The sequence below is a fragment of the Pteropus alecto genome, unplaced genomic scaffold (assembly GCF_000325575.1).
Source record: "Pteropus alecto unplaced genomic scaffold, ASM32557v1 scaffold95, whole genome shotgun sequence".
Classification (NCBI taxonomy): Eukaryota; Metazoa; Chordata; class Mammalia; order Chiroptera; family Pteropodidae; genus Pteropus; species Pteropus alecto.
The window spans coordinates 23,170,445-23,190,595 of record NW_006441071.1 but is presented as its reverse complement, the minus strand read 5'-3'; the positions used below and the strand labels follow the sequence as shown (position 1 = coordinate 23,190,595).

The window sequence follows — 20,151 nt, the reverse complement described above, 5'->3', positions numbered from 1 at the left end:
TTTAGTTCATCTCTAAGAAGCAGAAAACCACGATTTTTCTTCACCGCAGGAGAACGACAGCACCTTCTGTACAAGAATCAGCCACCCTCTGTTCTGAGCTCTGTGTTTTGGGTTAAGTGAGTAGAAATGGTTTATTGGGCAGCATATTTCTGAACAAACTTGCCAATGTAAATTGGAAGTTCTCTGATTCCTCTGAATTAAATTTTTGTGTATAGTAGTTAAATGGTGATCTTATAGGTTTCAAAATGTACATTCATCCCAAGTTTTCAAATCAAGGAGCTGATAAATCAGAAAAATCCATTAATACAGAGTAGCCCTTTGGTTTTGCTTTTATGGTGTGATTAACTGGTTTATCTGCAGAATGGGATATAGACCATCTCTTGGAACATAGTCTTGTTAACCCCATCAGATGACTCTAGGACCATGCCAAGATATCAACTAAAATTTTGGGTTCGGTACGTTTTTATATGTCCTTCCTGCTTCTCATGCCCACATTCTCCCAGTTCCTCCCCCTTTTTGTCTTTCAGCCAGTTTTATGATAATTAAAGATATCAGGCTGGTTCCTATCAGTCAGTAGAGAGCTAATTGCCAGCTAGAGAATCATTGATGTGTTTGGGGTAAGGTCACTAGAATACTAATTAGTTGCTTTGCAGTAGGAATTTCCAAGCTGCTACCTTTTTGTCTTAAAGGATTGATACACCTCTAAAAAGGCAGTAATTTAATTTTTTTTTGTTAAAATCTGACTTAGCTCTACTATTTTATGATCTCATGAATCTTAGAGATTTAATGTAGCATTTCTTTTCAACAGCCAGTTTCAAATTTAATAATTTCATTAATATGGAACACCACAAGTAAGAATATTTAATACTGAAACTAAATCTCAACATAGGAAACCCATCCATCTAACCAACAAATATTCATTAAGTACTATTGCCAGGCAGTCTTCTGGGTACAACGGCAAGAATAATGATCACTGAGACCAAGTCCTTCCCTTGGTAGGTCACATCAACTGAGTGTTTGTGCTTGCTGAGTTATAACATGCTCTGCACCAGACATTCCCTGTTACATACCTCAGAACTCACCGTCTCTAGTTTGTGGGCATAAAGATATTGAGGATCTAACCACTTCCAATTCTATTAATGGTTCCAACTTTTCTTTAAATCTTGTTAACACATTAATTACTTTGTGTCTATACTTTGTAGTTATGTGTTGAAACCATATTTGTACTCCATCCTCCCTAGGGCCAAGGTGAGCATAGTGACTCTTTGAAATCACAAGGATGCCATGCAGAGCAGTCATTTTCACTTGTTTATCATCAATTATACCAAATTATGTCATTCTCAAAGTTGCAAATTATTTTTTTCACTTTGAGAGAATGAAAAGTGAATGGAATATAACATTTTTGAAATGACAGAATTGTTCTGATAGGAACATCTGTGTTGCCAGGAGTTAGGGTCGGGATGGGTAGCACAGTGCAGTTTCTTTGTGGTGACAGAACAATTCTGTATCCTGATTGTTGTGGCGGTTGCAGGAAACTCTACATGTGATAAAATTTCATAGAACAATATATTCCCAAAGTGTGTGTGTTTGTGTGTGTGTGTGTGTGTGTGTGTGTGTGTGTGTGTGAACTGATGAAATCTCAATAAGGTCTGTAGTTTAATAATATTAGATCAATGTCAGTTTCTTGGTTTTGATACTGTACCGTGGTTACATATAATGTTATCATTAGGGGAAGCTGGTTGAAGGGTACAGGGGAATTCTTAGTAATGTTTTTACAATTTCTTATGAGTCTGAAATTATTTCAAAATAAAAAGTGTCTTATTTTTCTCCAAAGGAATAGAGAAGTCTAATATAAGCAGATAAATTTAAAGTTTAGATGTAGCGACTCTAAACACTGGGAGTATCTGACCTTAGACATCGTTACCTCGGTAACTAGAAATCTTGTGGCTTCACCGTAATCATGCATCACTTAGACTCTGGGCAGAATTTAGGATATGATATCCTGCTGTCCTCTCTTAAGGGAATAAAGAGATACATTCCAGGAATAAGCTCTGATGTTCTGCAAAAAGGCAAAAAAAAAAAAAAAAAAGCCTTCTGATCTTATGTGTAACTCTGTTATCTGTTTATTTAGACAAATAGAATTTGTATAAGTAATTCAAACCATTTGCTTTAAACTCTCGTTTTATCCACCACTTGCTAAACAAGTAAAATGTAGGAGACTCCTTTGATTTCTTCTCCTCCTTTCTCTTGTATGGGTTCTAACTGATAGTAAGAGAAGAAGTGAGAAGTGAGCCAGGTAATCTATAGATGGGTAACCTTGCTCCAACCAGTGGAAGATTGACTTTGTCTTTTGACTTCCCAAAACTTCTTTACCACTTTCTGATATTTTTCTTTCTTTTCTTCACTTCTTTCTTATGATTCATTTTTGTTCTTCTCTTTCCATAGGCAGATGTGGTGTGATGATATCACTGACATTCTCGTGTCTTCCCTCCTCTAGCTATCTTAATGACTTGGACCGCGTTGCCGACCCTGCCTACCTGCCTACGCAACAAGATGTGCTTAGAGTTCGAGTCCCCACCACAGGGATCATCGAATACCCCTTTGACTTACAAAGTGTCATTTTCAGGTAGTACCTGAGTCCATACCACCCACTTCCCAGATTTTATGCCTTGAGTACTTTTGGTGAAGTATAAATGCTGAAATCATGGGTAGGCTTTAAAATAATACTATCTTTATACCAGTCATTATCATTAGATACACAGATGGAATAATGTGTCCCTGAAAGAGGAAACAGAGGAAAGATATATGGGTAGATTTCTCATTTCGGATTAAATCACCAAAAAAAAAAAAAAAAATCAATGAAGTCTGTTTGCTGGTAATCAAAAATTTAGTTAGACATTGTCCTTACTATAATTTTTGGAGAATCATTTTAACTAGAAGAAAAATGCATATGTTTTTAGATTTGTATCAGATACGAATGATCTTATGACTATTGATAATAGAAAGTATATGTTGTCAGAAAGTTTCATGTCATTGTTTCCTCCAAGTCCTCTTGTACTACTGTAGAATTTTTCAATAGCAATAAAAATATGGGATGTTTTATATTCCTAAAATAAGTTGCTTGAAAATTTTTTAAATGATTTCAAATATAGATTCATCAACCTAGTCTAAATTTACATAGGAAAATAGAATGAAAATTTATTACTTCCTCCTTCACTGCTGCTGTTCTTTCTGGGTAATATTCAGCATAGGTTTGTTTGTTTGTTTGTTTAAGATGAGAAGTAAGCAATACTGATATACTTTCATTTAATCTCTTATTGCACTCTCAGTTCTACTTTTAGTTGGAATTCAAACCACAGGTTCTTTGAGAAATGAAGACGTGACTATATCTATGAGCGTAGAGAGTTGAGTTCCTTGGGAGAGCCCAACCTTTTGGAGAAAACTACATGCAATAAGAAATAATGAAGTAGGAGTAATGTAACTGTTCCTGTGTAACTCTCCCATGTGACTCTGATGAGCAGGCCCTCCATCATTCCCTGCCAGAGCACTGTGTGTTTGACTCTAATCTGTCTCTACCTGTGGTCACCTCCGGCTGCCATGCGCTACTCTAATAGACATATTCATAAAGTGGGTGACATTTTGGAAATAATTCTGAGCCTCATTTTTTCCATCTATAAAATGGTTGCATTAGATGATCACCAAGGTTGCTTACAGCTCTGGCATTACTTAAGTTTCGAGTTCATAGCATTTAAATATCTATAATTTGAGACACCTAAGTTTCCTTCCTCTTATAACCATATTACAGAATATTTTTTAAAAACATATAGCATTTCATGAAGAGTTTTTATCTCCTCATTGCTTTATAATTAGTGACCTTTGAAACCAGGTTACTATTACATCTTGCTTTTTCTACATTATGTGCACTAGCTTTTAATGGACTTTTTTTTGCCACTACAATAAAAGTAATAACTCAGAAAAATAATTTTCTGCCACCATCAAAAGCATGTTGTGAAGTTTAGTGTGACAGGATTTCATGGGATGAGGATTTCATGTAAATGAGTAGCATCTTATTCACTCCGCATCAGGGAAGAGCTAGCATTTTAATATTTTTGAAGACCTAAGAATTCTAGTTTTGATGCTGATAGTTGTAAGTCTCCATGGATCCATTGTTTTGTCCCTCAGATATATCTTCCATGCCTTAGAAAACTTTTAGAAGCAGTTACTGGAAGAATCTTGATTTCTTACTTAGGTTTAATGCTTAGAGGCAGGAGAACATGAAGAACAACTGCAATTTTCAGCAAGTGCTTGAAGAGTCATGCTCTCAAATTTTTGTACCTAAAACTCTCATTCTCTGAAAGTATTTTATCTTATGAACATTGTACATATTTTATTTGAGAGATGGAACAATAGTTTGAAGAAACTTGGATTCAGTGGCATATAGTGCTAGGTATTTCCACATGTACGTTATCACTCAAATTAATTGATGTCATTTTTGGTTCCTGAGCAGTAACCCAGCACAGAACTAATGTATTAAAAACAAATCCTTGAAATATTTCAAATGAGACATCTTGTAGCATCTTAATGTTTTATATACTTCACTTCTGGTAGGTTAGTAAGTTGGTTTGTACTTAAGGCTAATTACACTATCTTACCCAAAATAACTGATCCTATCCCAAATTATTGCAAATATTGGAAGGAAAAACAGCCCAAAATGCTTAACCTACTGATAAAGGATCAGTAGAGTCATGTTTGCATTTAGTTGAAGCATCACACACACACATATTGAAATGTATAGCATCTTACATCTTCAAATGTATTTGCAGTCATTTCTAGCATCCTTAAGATATATGAGGATCTTTATTCTCATTTTATAGGAAAATAGATTGAAGTCAGTATTTGTCATTGGAGCTTAACACAAAAAAACCTCATTTTGTTTCTGACTCTTCAGTGCTTGATTAAATAAAACACCATTTTCCTTGGCTTGGCACAGGTATAGTTTTTACAAAATTACAATTTTCATACACATCTGGTAAATTTCTAGTAACTATCATGATTTATTACCCAGAATGTCTTGACTTTGTTAGGTAATAGAAAATAGACTCGAACTCTTTTTATAGAGTATTTTCCCTAAGTTTATAAGTAAAATCTATATTTATATTGACTTTTTCTTTATATGCTATTAATACAAATATTGTTAACATTGCAGAATGGTCGATGTCGGGGGCCAAAGGTCAGAGAGAAGAAAATGGATACACTGCTTTGAAAATGTCACCTCTATCATGTTTCTAGTAGCACTTAGTGAATATGATCAAGTTCTCGTGGAGTCAGACAATGAGGTGAGTGCTCTTTGGACAGGCATTGGATTGTTAATTTAATATCTGGTTTAAATAAATGACAGGAGGTCGGGTGTGGGGTATGGAGTAAACTGACTTCATTGCTTTCTTGTCTACTGATTTGGGGATTTTTAAAATAATCAAAAATAATCTTATGGTACCACATGGTATATTCAGAAAGGTAAGCATTTTGTTAGATGTATGAGCAGGTCCGTATGTTCAGGTCTAATTAGACCCTATTCGATATTTTTCACACTATGGAGAGGCTCTGAAAATGAAAATAACACAGAAATCCTTAGGCTAATCAGATTGTTTTATAGTCTTCTTCTTGCAGGATGGAGTTGGGAGTTTTGGACTGAGTCAGCCTGTTTTGTTTGTTTTCATTTTGTCTAAATCATTGTTTGTGCGGTGGGTGGGTCCCAAAGAGTACTCATAATTTAAAACTTCTCTTGGCATAATTTAAAACTTCTCTTGGCAAAAGTGACTTTGCAGCTGGGCTCTAAATCAGTTCCTCATAAGGCGATGGTGTATCTTGGTGATGTGATTTTTCTGCTCTTGTAGAACTCTATAGGCATTGCACAGTTTTGTGTCTACTACTAAGTGAAAAAGTATCTTTGATATGCCTGTCTGGAGAACTGATTCTGTATTGTAATCTCCTCCCCATTACATAAAACCTAGCAGGTATAAATGTGGATTTTGAGGATGATAAAGGCTTGATCATGAGTCAGATTTGGTTATAGAGGCTAGTTAAGGGGCATAGAAAACTGACTTTGAGCTGAAGTTCAGTGTGTGTGTTGGAGGAATGGAGGCCATTAATATCCTGATAGAGGCAGTGATTGCAGGCTGACATGCCAATAGTAAGTATTAAATATCCTTCTAATAGGGTAGAAAATAAAGAGAAGGAAGTGAAATATCTCTGGTAGCTGATTAAAATAATATCTGATGTATTAAAATATACTTTTAATATTGTAAATTTTTTAGGTATACAAGAAGAATTCTGCCTTCTTAGTCCTTTTAAGTATTTTATTTTCCTACGAGTATTAATATCTCCATTAAAATACACATCTAATCCTCCATATCATTTCTTTTCTGTGTAGGATTGATAGAGTTCATGAATCATTATCCCATATAGAACTGAGAGTTACCTATTATGCATTTCAGAATCTTTCCTGGGTTGAAGGTATATAAGCCTTTGAATCAATCAAAGAACTTCTTTTTTTAAGAATGAATTTTATCAGCGTTTGCCTGATAAGTGTCTGAAAATCAGTTATCAAAATTAATCAATTGCTATGAGAATTTTGGCTATGATATCTCTATTCAGTAGTCTCCCCTTACCCATGGTTTCCTTTTCTGTGGTTTCAGTTACCTGCAGTTAACTGTTGTCTGAAAATATGGAATAGAAAATTCCAAAAATAAATAATTTATAAGTTAAATTTATAAGTAAACAATTTACAAGTTATTAATTGTGCACCATTCTGAGTGTCATGATGAAATCTTGCACTGCCCCACCCAGGACGTGACTCATCCCTTTGTCCAGTGTATCCACACTGCATATGCTCCCCACCCATTAGTCACTTAGTAGCCACCTCAGTTTTCAGATTGACTATCACTGTACCATAGAGTTTGTGTTCAAGTGATCCTTATTTTACTTAATAATGGTCCCAAAGTATAAGAGTAGTGATATTGGCAATTCAGATATGCCACAGAGAAGCCGGAAAGTGCTTCCTTTAAGTGAAAAGGTGAAAGTTCTCGACAATAATTCATTCACATAATTTTTATTGTGGTATTGTTATAATTGTCCTATTTTATTATTAGTTATTGTTATTAATCTCTTATTGTGCCTAATTTATATATTAAACTTTATCATGAGTATGTTTATATAGGAAAAAACATAGTATCTACAAGGTTTGGTACTATCTGCAGTTTCAGGCATCCACCAGGGGTCTTGGAACACGTTCCCTGTATTTCTATCTTTATATCTGTGTCTGTTTGTTGTTCCATAAGCCTTGGATGTAGTATTTTGAACATACTGCATATTTTGGAAGCAGACATATGACAACATTTCTTATTTTTTAAATGTTGAACCATGACAAAAAATATTTTGAGGGCTTGTCTACTATGTGCTGGGTACCAGGGTATCTAAAGAGATACAAAAATGAAAAAAAAAAATCAACTTTGCTATAAAAGACTTCATAAAAGAGACATGCTTTTATAAGATGTAAGGCACATTAATTTTTTTATGTCACTGTTTACATTATAGCTAAAGGAAAATAATGTGTTTGTCAGTACACATTGTATATGAGATAAATGCATTGTATCTATAAAGAAATATATGTTGTGATCTAATGCCAATCAACTTACCACTTTAAAATTTGCAAAATAGAAAAGAAAGTAAATTCCTTAGACAATCCAGCCCTTTAATTATCTGGACATTACAGATCATTTATTCCATTTTTTACCTGACATTATGAGAACAGGTTTTTATATAAAAGTATATTATTTTATATTAATTAGAGTAAGATGACATTATTTTGATTATCGGATATCACAATTAAAGTTTCCACAGTATCTTGCCATTCAATGTGTAGGCACTACATCTAAAAATATTTTTTCAATTTCTTTGATTCCTATGGTGATACATTATGCTACAAATTAAAATAGTAAATTATTATTTCCCATTAGAATTCCCTATTACTTGTGAATATTTTTAAAGCCTATCTTATAATTCTGTGAGATAAAATTTATTTGATGGTATTTGTTTCTCAGGCTTCAAGTCAAGCTTGATTGTAGTATTGCAGATAATCTTAAGCGTAATAAGAAAAATAGTCCTCCTTAATTACCTCATCCATATTAGCGATAGCCATCACGGTTGGTAATTAGGAAACACTGTCAAAAGTATTTTTTAATGTTGGAATGTAGTCGCATTATCCTTTTTTATTTTTTTTGTCAGTTGTACTAATATATGAAAATATCATTGCCTCTCTACTTTCTTAAATCATTAAGGAAATTTGGAACTAAAGAATTCTACTTCCCTTAAATTTTCTATTTTTGGTGAGACAAAACTGAAGTAAGCCCCTAACATTTTGTTGGTTTTGAAATCTGATATTCATAACTTTAATCAAAACAGACTTTGTTGTACCTCCCTTGTTATATATATATTTGTGAGAAAAACCTGGGAATGGATGCTGACAGCCTCCTTTCTATCCTGGGGAACTGTGGAAAATGCATTACAAACCACTAGCAAAAGCAAGTAAGAGAAATATTTTAGATTATTGCTTTTACTGTTAATATTTCTAAAACTTTATTAATCTTAAAATTTTATGTAGGTCTCTTTTTGTCTGTTTAGATTCTCAGCCTTCCTAGAGTTTGAAGAATGAATTTCTTTTATTATGTTTTTTCTCCAAAGAAGGAAATACATTATCAAATAGTAGGCAAGAATAATCAGGGTTATAGAGCTGTGTTGATTTGCATATTCCCTTTGCTGTCTGATGTTCACTATGATAACACATCAGCACAGAGCCAACATTTCCATTGTAATCTTTTCACGCATATATTATTTCAGTGCCCCTGAGAGCCCAGAGCACACAATAAGGCATTTGCGTAATATATTTCAGTTATCAGTGTCTTTTAGTCTTTGTTTATCTGGTTTTCTGGTACATGAATATTTGAGCATTAATACAAAGATGCCTTCTTAGACATTGACCCTGGATCTGTCTTACAGACCGAACACTTTATAGAATCTCAAAGATTTAGACCTTTTTCCCCTCCGCTTTTTTAACTGTGCGTTTCTAACTTATATTAATCCTTTTGAATTGATCATAACCAGTTGTGTTTTAGTCTTTTCAACATATCAAGAGAATTTCCCATACCCTAGTCCCCCCTTTGAACCAAGATGGGTTCTCCAATATTAGTTCTCATAAACATTTGTTTCAAACCTGAATCTTAGAATTGCTCAGTAGATTTAAAAATATATTTAGTAAAAGAAGACAGTAGACATTTATCATACCTTAAGCTCTTTATACTTGTTCAAAACTTGCTTAAACCATTACTCATTTGAATCCTACCAGCTGACCTCCCTGTGAAGATTGACCAAGGTTTGCTGGTATGCATTATAACAATGATGATTCAGTATGGAGTGATTGAGACCCATGGCCAAGGTCACCCAGAGCTCAATCTCCTGCTCTTCTAGGCCAGCTTTCTTTCCCCTCCTTCACGGTGTCTTCCAGAAATTAGAGACAAACTCAGAAGAAAAGCAAGAGGAGCTTTTAAGGGTGGCCGAGACCAAGGAAGTAAAATCAAAATCCTGCCTTTTCAAGAAGGAATTTAAATAATTTTCCTCTACCTGTAAGCTCTTATTATTTTAAGAGGTAACAGTAGAACAGCCAGAGATCCTTTACTAGTCATGCAGACCTCCTGTATTGCTCATTTGATTTTGAACTACCTTAAAACGAATAATCCACAATATGCATTCCCTTTGGATATTTCTCCTCTACTAGGTTTTAAAATGAAGCCATTTCGAAGTTATTCAACTGCAACCAAAGTTTGAACATTTCCTTTAAACGTGTGAAATATGTACTTTGTTCTGCTCTAAAAACTCCAAGTGAGCTTTGGGAATTTTTTCCAAAAAAATTCAGCTTTGAGAGGAAAACTGACTAAAAATTGAGGAGAAAAAATTTGAACTCCAAAGGAAATATCTAAAGGAATCTTAGAAGTAGAGTTAAGTTATCCAGTTAAGATGTCTGATCACGATTAGATTGACCCTAACTCTCCTTTATTGATTCTTAATCAAATTATGAAATTAGAAACTACATCTTGCTTCTCAGCCTTTGGTACACTTGTCTCAGATTCATGGCCTGATTAACGAGGATATTCCTGAAAGATGCCCTACTTTTTTATATTTAACCCCTTTCCCATTTCCTCATTCTTTGTTCATTTTCAGCCATGTGTCCCTATTTGAAACTTGTTTCCATTCCTCACCATTTTTGTTTCCTCATTATTTTACTCCTTAATTTTTTTGTTTTCATTGCTTGAAGGAAGCTAGAAGGAAGTTTTCTGTTCACCATTTTTGAGTTTGAACCAGAGACCTGCACTTAGTACTGGCAAGAGTGTGGGAAAGCAGGCACATTAGACATTTTGTGTGTGAATGTATGCAGGAAATCTTTTAAAGACTTTGCATTGAACCCATATTAGTATAACTTATGCAATAGTGTTTTGAAAAGGTGAATTATATTATATGAAAAAGACTATAAAATAATGTGATATAGTCTGATTTCTATAATCACAACTAATTAATATATATAATTATTATAGGGAAGGTTATTAACTACCCCCCCCGCCCCCGAAAAAAAGAATTTGGAAGATTTTCTGTGAAGAACAAGTATGAATAGTGATGTTGTTGTTACTAGTAACAGAGTTACAAATAACTGAAAATATTTTTTTTTTAAGTAAAATAAAGTAAGACTTCGGATTTGAATTCTAGCTCTGCTATTCATTAGCTTTGTCCATTTTTCTTTTGGATTATCTATTTTTTCTTACTGATTTGTAGGATATGAGCCCTTTATCATACGTATTGCAAACATCTTTTTTCACTTTGTAGCTTGCCATTTATTCTCTTAATGGCATCTTTTGATGAACAGAGGTAGTAAGTTTTAATATAATATAATCTATCAAAGTTTTCCTTAATGATTATATTCACATACTTACATAATTGCACACACAGTTGGATAAAATAAATCACCTGAAAAATCTGGAATAAAGCACAGTAAGGATTGGAGAGTAAGATTAAGAATTGAAACACAAATCACATAACCAGTTACCTTTCCTAGTGATAGTTCACAATTTAGTCAAGCATCTCTTAGTGACCAAGAAAAGATTCACTGTGTCTTTAAAATAAGTCAGCTTCTCCTGTTACTGAGCCTGAGTGACTTCTCCTGTAACTTCATAAAGAGATGCTATGGGAGGTAGTAAATTTTATCCATGATAATATCCCTCCAGGAAACCAAATATTAGAATTCATAAGGGCTGTTTCTTAAGCTTCCCTCGGTTGTAAGTTGGTGCCATAATATCAGAGTTTGTGATGGGCCAATACTGTGCAGTCTAAACACACAACTTGATGTGGGATTAAAACTGGGAATAGCTAGGGAAGTGGATTATGTTTATTTTTGTTTTTATAAACTATTTTAGTAAAACAGGAGTGTATAAAATTATGGAAAACTTAAAATTTTGACATATTTACTTAAATCTTTATTTTCACAGAAATAATATGATACCGATATAAAGACCTTGTGTAACCTTCTCTGATTCTATTCTGTCCCTCCCCAGAAAAATCCAGTAGCCTCGAGTTGGCATTTACCATTCCTAAGCATTTTTTCACTTTTATACTACATATGTGTGTGTTGATAAGCAGTGTGTAATATGGGATTCTAGATATAATGCATGATTGTATATTTTATTTAAATTATTTTATTTTGCAATTTTTTAACTCTGCATTGTTTTTGAGATTCTTTCATGTTGCTGCACATGGATCTAATTCATTTATTTAGACGGTCGTATACTTCCATTATGTGAATAAGCCCTACTGTGTTTTACGTACTTCTCAGCGAGTCACATTGTTTTTAGTGCAGATTACCTTTTCCTATCCTTGCCTGTTCTTCCGCTCACCCCGATCCCCAGTGGGATTGTCTTTTTTTTTTTTTAATTGACATACACAATTTTAAATATATTCTGGTTATTATTGTTTGCTGGTTATACACATAGAAATTATCTCTCAGTGCATAGTTTGTCTTTTCACTTTATCTTACAAAAGAGTTCTAATCTTAATTTAGTCAACTCACATTTCCTTTATTAGTTTATTGTTGTATTTTCTTCAAGAATTTTTTATTTCCCCCAAGAATATCAAGATATATTCTTTACTTTCTATTAAAAGTTACAAAGCTTTGCTTTACACAGGTTTTCTATACACCTATAATTGATTTTTGTGTATGATAGGAAGGATTTAATATTTTCCAGCCATATTTCTGTTCGATTGTCCCAGTACTATCTGTAGAATAGTAAATCCATTATTCATCTCTGCTGATAGTTTTTTCAACCTTTTGAGTTAGGAAATATATACGTACACATAAAGAAAAATATACAAATAAAAAATGTACAGTGCACCGACTCACCACAAAACATCTGTATGTCCAACGCCCCTGTCAAGAAACAACATCACCAAGACCACCAAAGCCCTGATAGTGCCCCTCCCCCAGCAGGTAACCACTGTTCTGTAAGGTAATCACTTCTTTGCTTTTCTTTTTAATTTTAATACTTAAATATGCAGCCCTGACCACTATAGTTTAGTTTTTACTTATGTTTAACTTTTATACAGAGGGAATCAAATACTGTGTTTTTTGTACTTTATATAAACAGTATTCTATTTTGAACATCCATAAATTTTTGAGCCTGGCTTCTTTTACTCAGCATTTATGTTTGGAAGGTATATATATCCTATATTCCATATAATTCATTTATTTACATTGCTATATAATATTCTGTTACATTAGAATACCACAATTTATTTATCCATTCTGGTATTTATGGATTTTGGGTATGTTTCCAGTATGGGGATACTTTAAATAATGCTACTGTGAATATTCAGGTAAACGTCTCTTGGTATACACTTTTCTGTTGATATGCACCTAAGAGTAGAAATGCTGGCATGTGAGGGATACATATCTTCAACTTTAGTAGACTGGGCAAAAGTCAATGTATCAATTTACACTACCACCAGCAATGTCTGAAAGTTTCTGTCACTTCCCTTCATTGCCAGCCCTTGGTATTGTCAGGTCTTTTCAATTTAGCCCTTTTGGTAACTAAGTAACTGAGCTCTAGTCTCTGCGTGTGCCTGTTTACTTGGGCATACTCTCACTCCTAGTGCACAGCCCTAGTGCAAAGCAGTGATAGTTCTCTAGAGCCCCGTCCCCTCAGCCTCTCAGCTGCCACCTCTACAATCATCAAATACCTCCGTGGGAAAAGTAGCCCCAAGTATGAGCTCAGTTCTTTAGATTTGTCCTTTCCTGCATTCTGGCCTGATAATTCTTCATTACTTTTTAGCTTTGAGACCTATTATAATTTTTTATAAAATTTTTTATTTTATTAGCTCTTCTGAACATCCTCCTTCCCATTGATATTAATGACACACACGATGTGTGTAAGGTTTTATTACACTCATAGGTCTTTTTATTATTTTATTAGCTCTTCTGAACGTCCTCCTTCCCATTGATATTAATGACACACACAATGTGTGTCAGGTTTTACTACACTCATAGGTCTTTTTCTGGGCTATTTGGTTGATCTGTTTACTACTCCTGATACCAATATAAAAGTTATCAAACCACTAGTTTTATAATTTGTACATCAAATCTACCTGCCTTTTTGTTCTTTAGAGTTTTCTTGGCTACTCTTCGTCCTTTACTCTTCTATTTGACTTCTAAGCTCAACTTATTAAATTCTTAAAAACAAATTTGATTGGAATTTTAGTAAATACATACGTAAATTTGAAGTTAGGTTTTCAACTTTACAGTATTGAGTTTTACCGTCCATAAACATGACACGGTATAGTTCACTATTTACCATTTAGAACATTGCTTATGTCTTTGTGATCAGTTTTTATAAATATACCACATGTGCTTGAAATTGTAATTTCATATTTTTGGATGCAAGGTTCTAGGTTATGTCTAATAGAACAAAATTGTTAATTACGTTATTCAAATCTTTTATATCCTTACTAATTTCTTGTCTGCTCGATCAGTTACTGACATTATTTTTAATGTTTTTATTGACATACATATATAGGAAAGTATATAAATTATAAGTGTTCGATTTGACGAATTATCACAAAGTGAATAAATCCAAGAAATCACCATTCATCACAAGCAATATACATTATCAGCACCCCAGAAGCTTCCCTGTGCCCCCATCTAATCACCACCTACCCCCTTTTCTCCATGGGTGACTACTGTTTTGACTTAAACTAATTTTGCCTTTTTTTGAACTTCATAGAAATGAAATTAAATGCATTCTTTTGTGTCGGCTTTTTGTGTTCATAATAATGTTTGTTAGATAAGTCCATGTTGTATGTAGCTGTAGTTTTTCATTTTCATTACTGTATATTATTAAAATGGAATGATTATACCACAATTTATCCATCCTGCTTTTCATGAACATCTGAGTGGTTTTCACTTTGGAATTATCATGAATAATGGTGCTAGGAATAGTCTTTTCATGTTTTTTGGTTTATACGTGCCTGATTTTCTGTTGGGCAGCAGCGGAATTGATGGTTCACAGAGAATGTGTATATTCAACTACAGTCAGTGTTCCTGAGTTAGTTTCTTAGGGCTGCTGTAATAAATCACCACAAACTTGGTACGTTACAACGGAAATTTGTTCTCTCACATTTCTGGAGGCTAGAAATCTGAAATCAGCATACTATCAGGGCTGAAATCCTTCCGAAGGCTCTAGAGAGAACCCTCTTTTTTCTCTTCTAGCTTTGGGTAACTATTGGCATTCCTTGTGGTTGCATAGCTCAATCTCTGCTTCTGTCTTCCTTGGCCTTCTCTGTGTCTGTATTTTCTCCTTGGCTAACTCTTATAAGAACACTTATTTTTGGATTTAGAGCCCTCCCAGATAATCCAGGAGGATCTCAAGATCCTTAACTTAATTGCATCCGCAAAGACCCTTTTTCTAAATAAGTCCCATTCACAGGTTCTGGAGTTAAGGTATGGACATACTTTTTAGGGAGTTACCTGCCAGTTTGAACTTTGGAAATAGTTTATACTCCCACCAATGGCATATGTGTGTTCCAGTTGATCCATATCTTTGCCAATGCAGATAGGATATAGGGTATGTATTCGCATCTCATTGTGGGTTGAATTTTGCATTTCTCTGTTTAGAGGGAGATTGAGTACTTTGTATATTCTTTACCATTGGGTATCCTCTTCTTGAAGTGCCTATTCTATTGCTAGTTTTCTATTGATTTGGCTTTTTATTTAAAAATAATAATATAGAGTTCTTTATATACGCTTGATACAAGCCCTTTTTAAGTTATTGTAGATAACTTCTGCCACTCCTTTACTTGCTTCTTTACCACCTTAAATGAGATCTTTTGATGTGGCCCAATTTATTGGGCTTTTAAACTTTGTTCTATACCTGTCCTCCTTAGGAAATCTTACTTCCTACCTGTAGTGCATAACATTTATATTTTGGAAATGGACGTTTTAACATGATATTTGCTATAAAATTTTTTGCTTTCAGTTATATTACCTCTGGAGTTTTATTTAAAAATTAATAACATTAACACCAGCATTTTAACATTATAAACATAAGTCACTAACCACTGGCATGTAATTTTTCTTCGATATTAAAATTCTTGAGTATGAATTAACTATTTGGGAACATTGCAGAAAATGTAAATATATTAAACTTTTATTTTAAGGTACATATTTCTTTTTTTATTTTTTATATTTCTTTTAAATAAATATAATAAAAACATATAAGTAATATACATTGTATACTATATATCAAGTTATTCTGCCAATCTGTGTCATAAAAATATTTAGTATAGCTTGGTTGGCTCATTGAAGTATACAGAAATACATCCCTAAAAAAGAAAAAAAAATGTTCTTTCACTTTTTGGGAAAAATAATAAAGCCATCTGAAAAACAGTATGTGGGTGTTTTTTTACCCCCTCACTGAGATTTTTAAAAACTTTTTCTGACTTTGATTGTAAACTTATCTATTTTTTAATTACATACTTCTATTTGCATTTTGAGACTTCATTATTATGAATACATTATAAGCTTGAAATATTTATATTTTATGATGAGTTGTTCTTTTTGTCATCAAGATTTTTTTATGTCAGAAATGTTTGCTGAAACAAAACAATTATGCAAGAAGCAAACCAGAAGTGCTAGTATCATACCTTTCAGTTGGGGAGAATCCACAGAAAAGGCTCAGTGTTTTCGTAAGAGCTGGAGACTGAGCAGTAGGAAAGCAGTTGGTGGCAGCAGCAGAGTGAGGGCAGCCGTGGGCAGACTACACATGCAGGAAGTGAGTTAAATAGGTCATGACTAACTTGGGAAGGAAAGAGTATTTCAGAAGCAGAGTCTGTAGTGACTGAAGGTCTAGCCATATAGGAAGTAGGAAAGATTAAGTAGAGTTTCTTAACAGTTTATTGAGATATAACTCATATACCATCAAATTCATCCTTTTAAAGTATACATTTCAATGGATTTTAGTATATTCACAGAATTTATACAAACATGACTACTATCTAATTGTTTTTATACAGTTGACCCTTGAATAATGCTGGGGTTAGGAACATTGACCCCTGTGCAGCCGAAAATTCACGTTAAACTTTTGACTCCCCCAAAACCTAACAACTAATAGCCTACTGTTTACTAGAAGCCTTACTGATAACGTAAGCAGCCAGTTGACACATTTTGTATGTTTTATGTATTCTGTATTCTTACAATAGAGTAAGCTAGAGAAAAAATGTTATTAAGAAAATCATAAGGAAGAGAAAATACATTTACAGTACTACATGTATTTATTGGGGGAAAAAGGTCTTGTATTAAGTGAACCTGTCCCGTTCTAAGAAGAGTTGTTAATTTTTCATTGTTTACCTTTTTATTTGTTAGGGCAGAGTGGCAACTTCCAAGCTCCCCACATGCTAGGCTGGAAAAAGGAAGTCACTAGTCTCTAATTTTAGGACATTTTTGCTATTCCAAAATGGAACCCTGTCCTCATTATCAGTCACTCTCCTTTCCTTCCATCTCCTAGTATTATGCAATCACCAATCTACTTTGTCTCTATGGATTTGCCTATTCTGGACAATTCACATAAATAAAATCATAATATGTGACCTTTTGTTTTCATCCGTGTGGTAGCATGTATTAATACTTGCTTTTTATTGCAAAATAATATTCCATCGTATGGATATACCATATTTTATTTATCCATTCATCAGTTGATGGATACTTGGATTGATCACACTTATTGGCTATTACAAGTAATGCTACTATGAACATTTATGTAGTTTTTCCTGTGTACATATATTTTCCCTTCTCTTGGATATTTCTAGGAGTAAAATTTCTGGGTCATTTTGTAATTCTATGTTTGCCTTTTGAGAAACTGCCAAACGCTTTTTGATGTGGCTGTACCATATTACGATCCTATCAGTAATGTATTAGGGTTTCATTTTCTCCATATGCTAGCCAATGCTTGTTGTGGTCTGCCTTTTTTATTCTAGCTATACTAGCAATTGTAAAATCGTATCATTGTGGATTTCCCCCCCCCCCAGTGACTAATGATGTTTTCATTTGTTATTGGACATTTGTATATAATCTTGAGAACTATTCAGCTATTTTGCCTATTGTTTAATAGTCTTACTTATCTTTTTATTGTTAAATGGTAAGAATTCTTTATATATAATGGATACTCGTATCAGAAGTATGATTTACACATATGTTTTTCTATTCTGTGGGTTGTCTTTTCACTATTTTGAAAGTGTCCTTTGATTCACAAAGGTTTTTAATTTTGATGAAGTCTAATTTATCTATTTTTTCTTTGGTTTCTTATGCTGTAGGTGTTAAAACTAAGAAACTTGCCTAATCTAAGGTTACAAAGATTTTACAACTATGTCTTCTAAGAGTTTTGTGGTTTTAGCACTTACATTTTCTATAATGATCTATTTTAAGTTATTTTTTATATGATATTTTAAAAAGGCCCAACTTTATTTTATTTTATTTTATTTTTGCATGTGGATATTCACTTATTCCAGCACCGTTTATTGAAAGACTGTTCTTTCCCTGTGCATTGTCTTCATACCCTTGTCAAAAATCAGTAGGCTGTAAACATACAGGTTTATTTCTGAATTCTTGATTCTATTTTATTGATGTGTATGTCTGTCTTTCAGCCCATACCACACTGTCTTGATTATTGTAGCTTTGTAGTAAGTTTTGAAATTGGAAACTAAGTCCTTCACCTTTATTCTTTTTCAAGATTGTTTTGAGTATTCTGGGTCTCTTTCATGTCCATGTAAATTTTAGAATCAGCTTCTCAATTACTGCAAAAAAAAATTTAGCTGGAATTTTATAGGATTGATGTATGTTAATTTGGGGAGTATTGCCTTCTGAACACTTGAAAAGAATATGAATTCTGCTGCTGTTCGGTCAAATGTCTATTGATATGTGTTAGGTCTAGTGGTTTATAGTTTTCTTCAAGTCATCTTTTTTTTTTTTATCTTTTGCCTCATTATGCTATCTATTATTGAAAGTGAAGTATTGAAGTCTTGAACTGTTGTTTGCTTTTCTATGTTCCCTTAAATTTTGTTAGTTTTTGTTTCATGTATTTTGGAGCTCTGTTTTTCATTGCACATATGTGTATAATTGTTAGGCTTTCTTGATGGATTTAACCTTTATCGTTATAAAATGTGCTTCTTTGTCTCTGATAACAATTTTTGGCTTAAAGACTATTTTATCTCATATTAGTGTAGTCACACCAACTCTCTTGGTTACTTTTGCATGGTATGTCTTTTTCTTTCCCTTTACTTTCAATCCATTTGTGTCTTTGAATCTAAAGTGGATCTCTTATAGCCAGCATATAGTTGGATCATGGTTTGTTTGTTTGTTTTTTCAATTAATTCTTCCAATCTATGCCTATTGATGGTGTGTTTAGTTCATTTACATTTAATAGTACTGCCGGTTTTCACAACTTCTGTGGCTCGGAGGCTATTGGTTTTTAAGATTACATGCACTATTCCCAAAATACCACAAAACTCACTGTTTTGTGTATTTTTCTTAAGTAATTGATGTATTTTTCTTAAGTAATTGATGTTTATATGATTGCAAGCCTCTGTTTAATTTTCAAAGTTCTGAAAAAGTTGATGTTAAAAATTTTGCCAATTATTCCTTCTTTTGGAAGAGTGGATTTTGGGAGGTCCTTGCTTCATCATCCATATGAGCTTCTCTAAATTGAATTTTAAAGGAAAACCTGACCATTGCATAATTAAAAAAACATAATTGGTGGTTGAAAGTGCCTTTTTACCTATTAGAATGGGAAAGATTTGAAAGAAAGAGGGATGTAGAAAAATAGATATACTTACATGCTACAGGTAGGAGGATAAATTGGTATCTACCAATCATGGTAATTTTTTAAATCCTTCAAAGTGGTTATACCTTTTAATCTAGTAATTCCACTTCTATAGATTTATACTAATTATTTAATTGGCTACATGTCCCAAAGATATGTAGAGGGTCGCCCATCACAACATTGTCTATAGTTGTGAATAATTGAAAACAACTAAATGATTTAATAGCAGGAGATTGGTTTTAAAAATCAGAGTTTATCTAAAAAAATAAAATGCTATTTAGATACTAAAATGATAATATGTATGTATAATAAATATTAGAAAGTTGTTCTTTATATATCGATGTAAAGAAATTATTTCAAAATAACAGATAGCATGCGTCTGATTTTTAAAGATATATAACACAGGTTTTATTACTGATGCATACAAAAACGTCTAGAAGATTAGTGTGAAACTGTTAGCAGGGATTATCTCTGAATGGTTGGCTTAAAGGTAATTTTGTTCTTAGGTTTTATCCATTTTTCTTATTTACATTTTCTAATTTTTTTCATATATGTATGTATGTGTATATGCACATACAGACATGCATACATACATACATACACACACGCATACACTATGAATTAAAGAAATGATAGATATTTTAGAAGTTAAATCTATTTTAAATGTTTATCATTTAAAATCGTGAACTAA

General features: G+C 33.2%; 1 protein-coding gene across 1 annotated transcript in view; it reads left to right on the top strand.

Annotated features, from left to right (window-relative positions):
• The window catches only part of LOC102877919 (guanine nucleotide-binding protein G(q) subunit alpha), a 176,159-nt gene that overhangs the window by 102,086 nt on the left and 53,922 nt on the right, over nt 1-20,151 (top strand). Inside the window, exons 3-4 of the mRNA XM_006918455.3 lie at nt 2,498-2,626; nt 5,207-5,336. Coding sequence (XP_006918517.1) covers nt 2,498-2,626; nt 5,207-5,336 — 259 coding nt within the window. The remainder of the gene's footprint in view (nt 1-2,497; nt 2,627-5,206; nt 5,337-20,151) is intronic.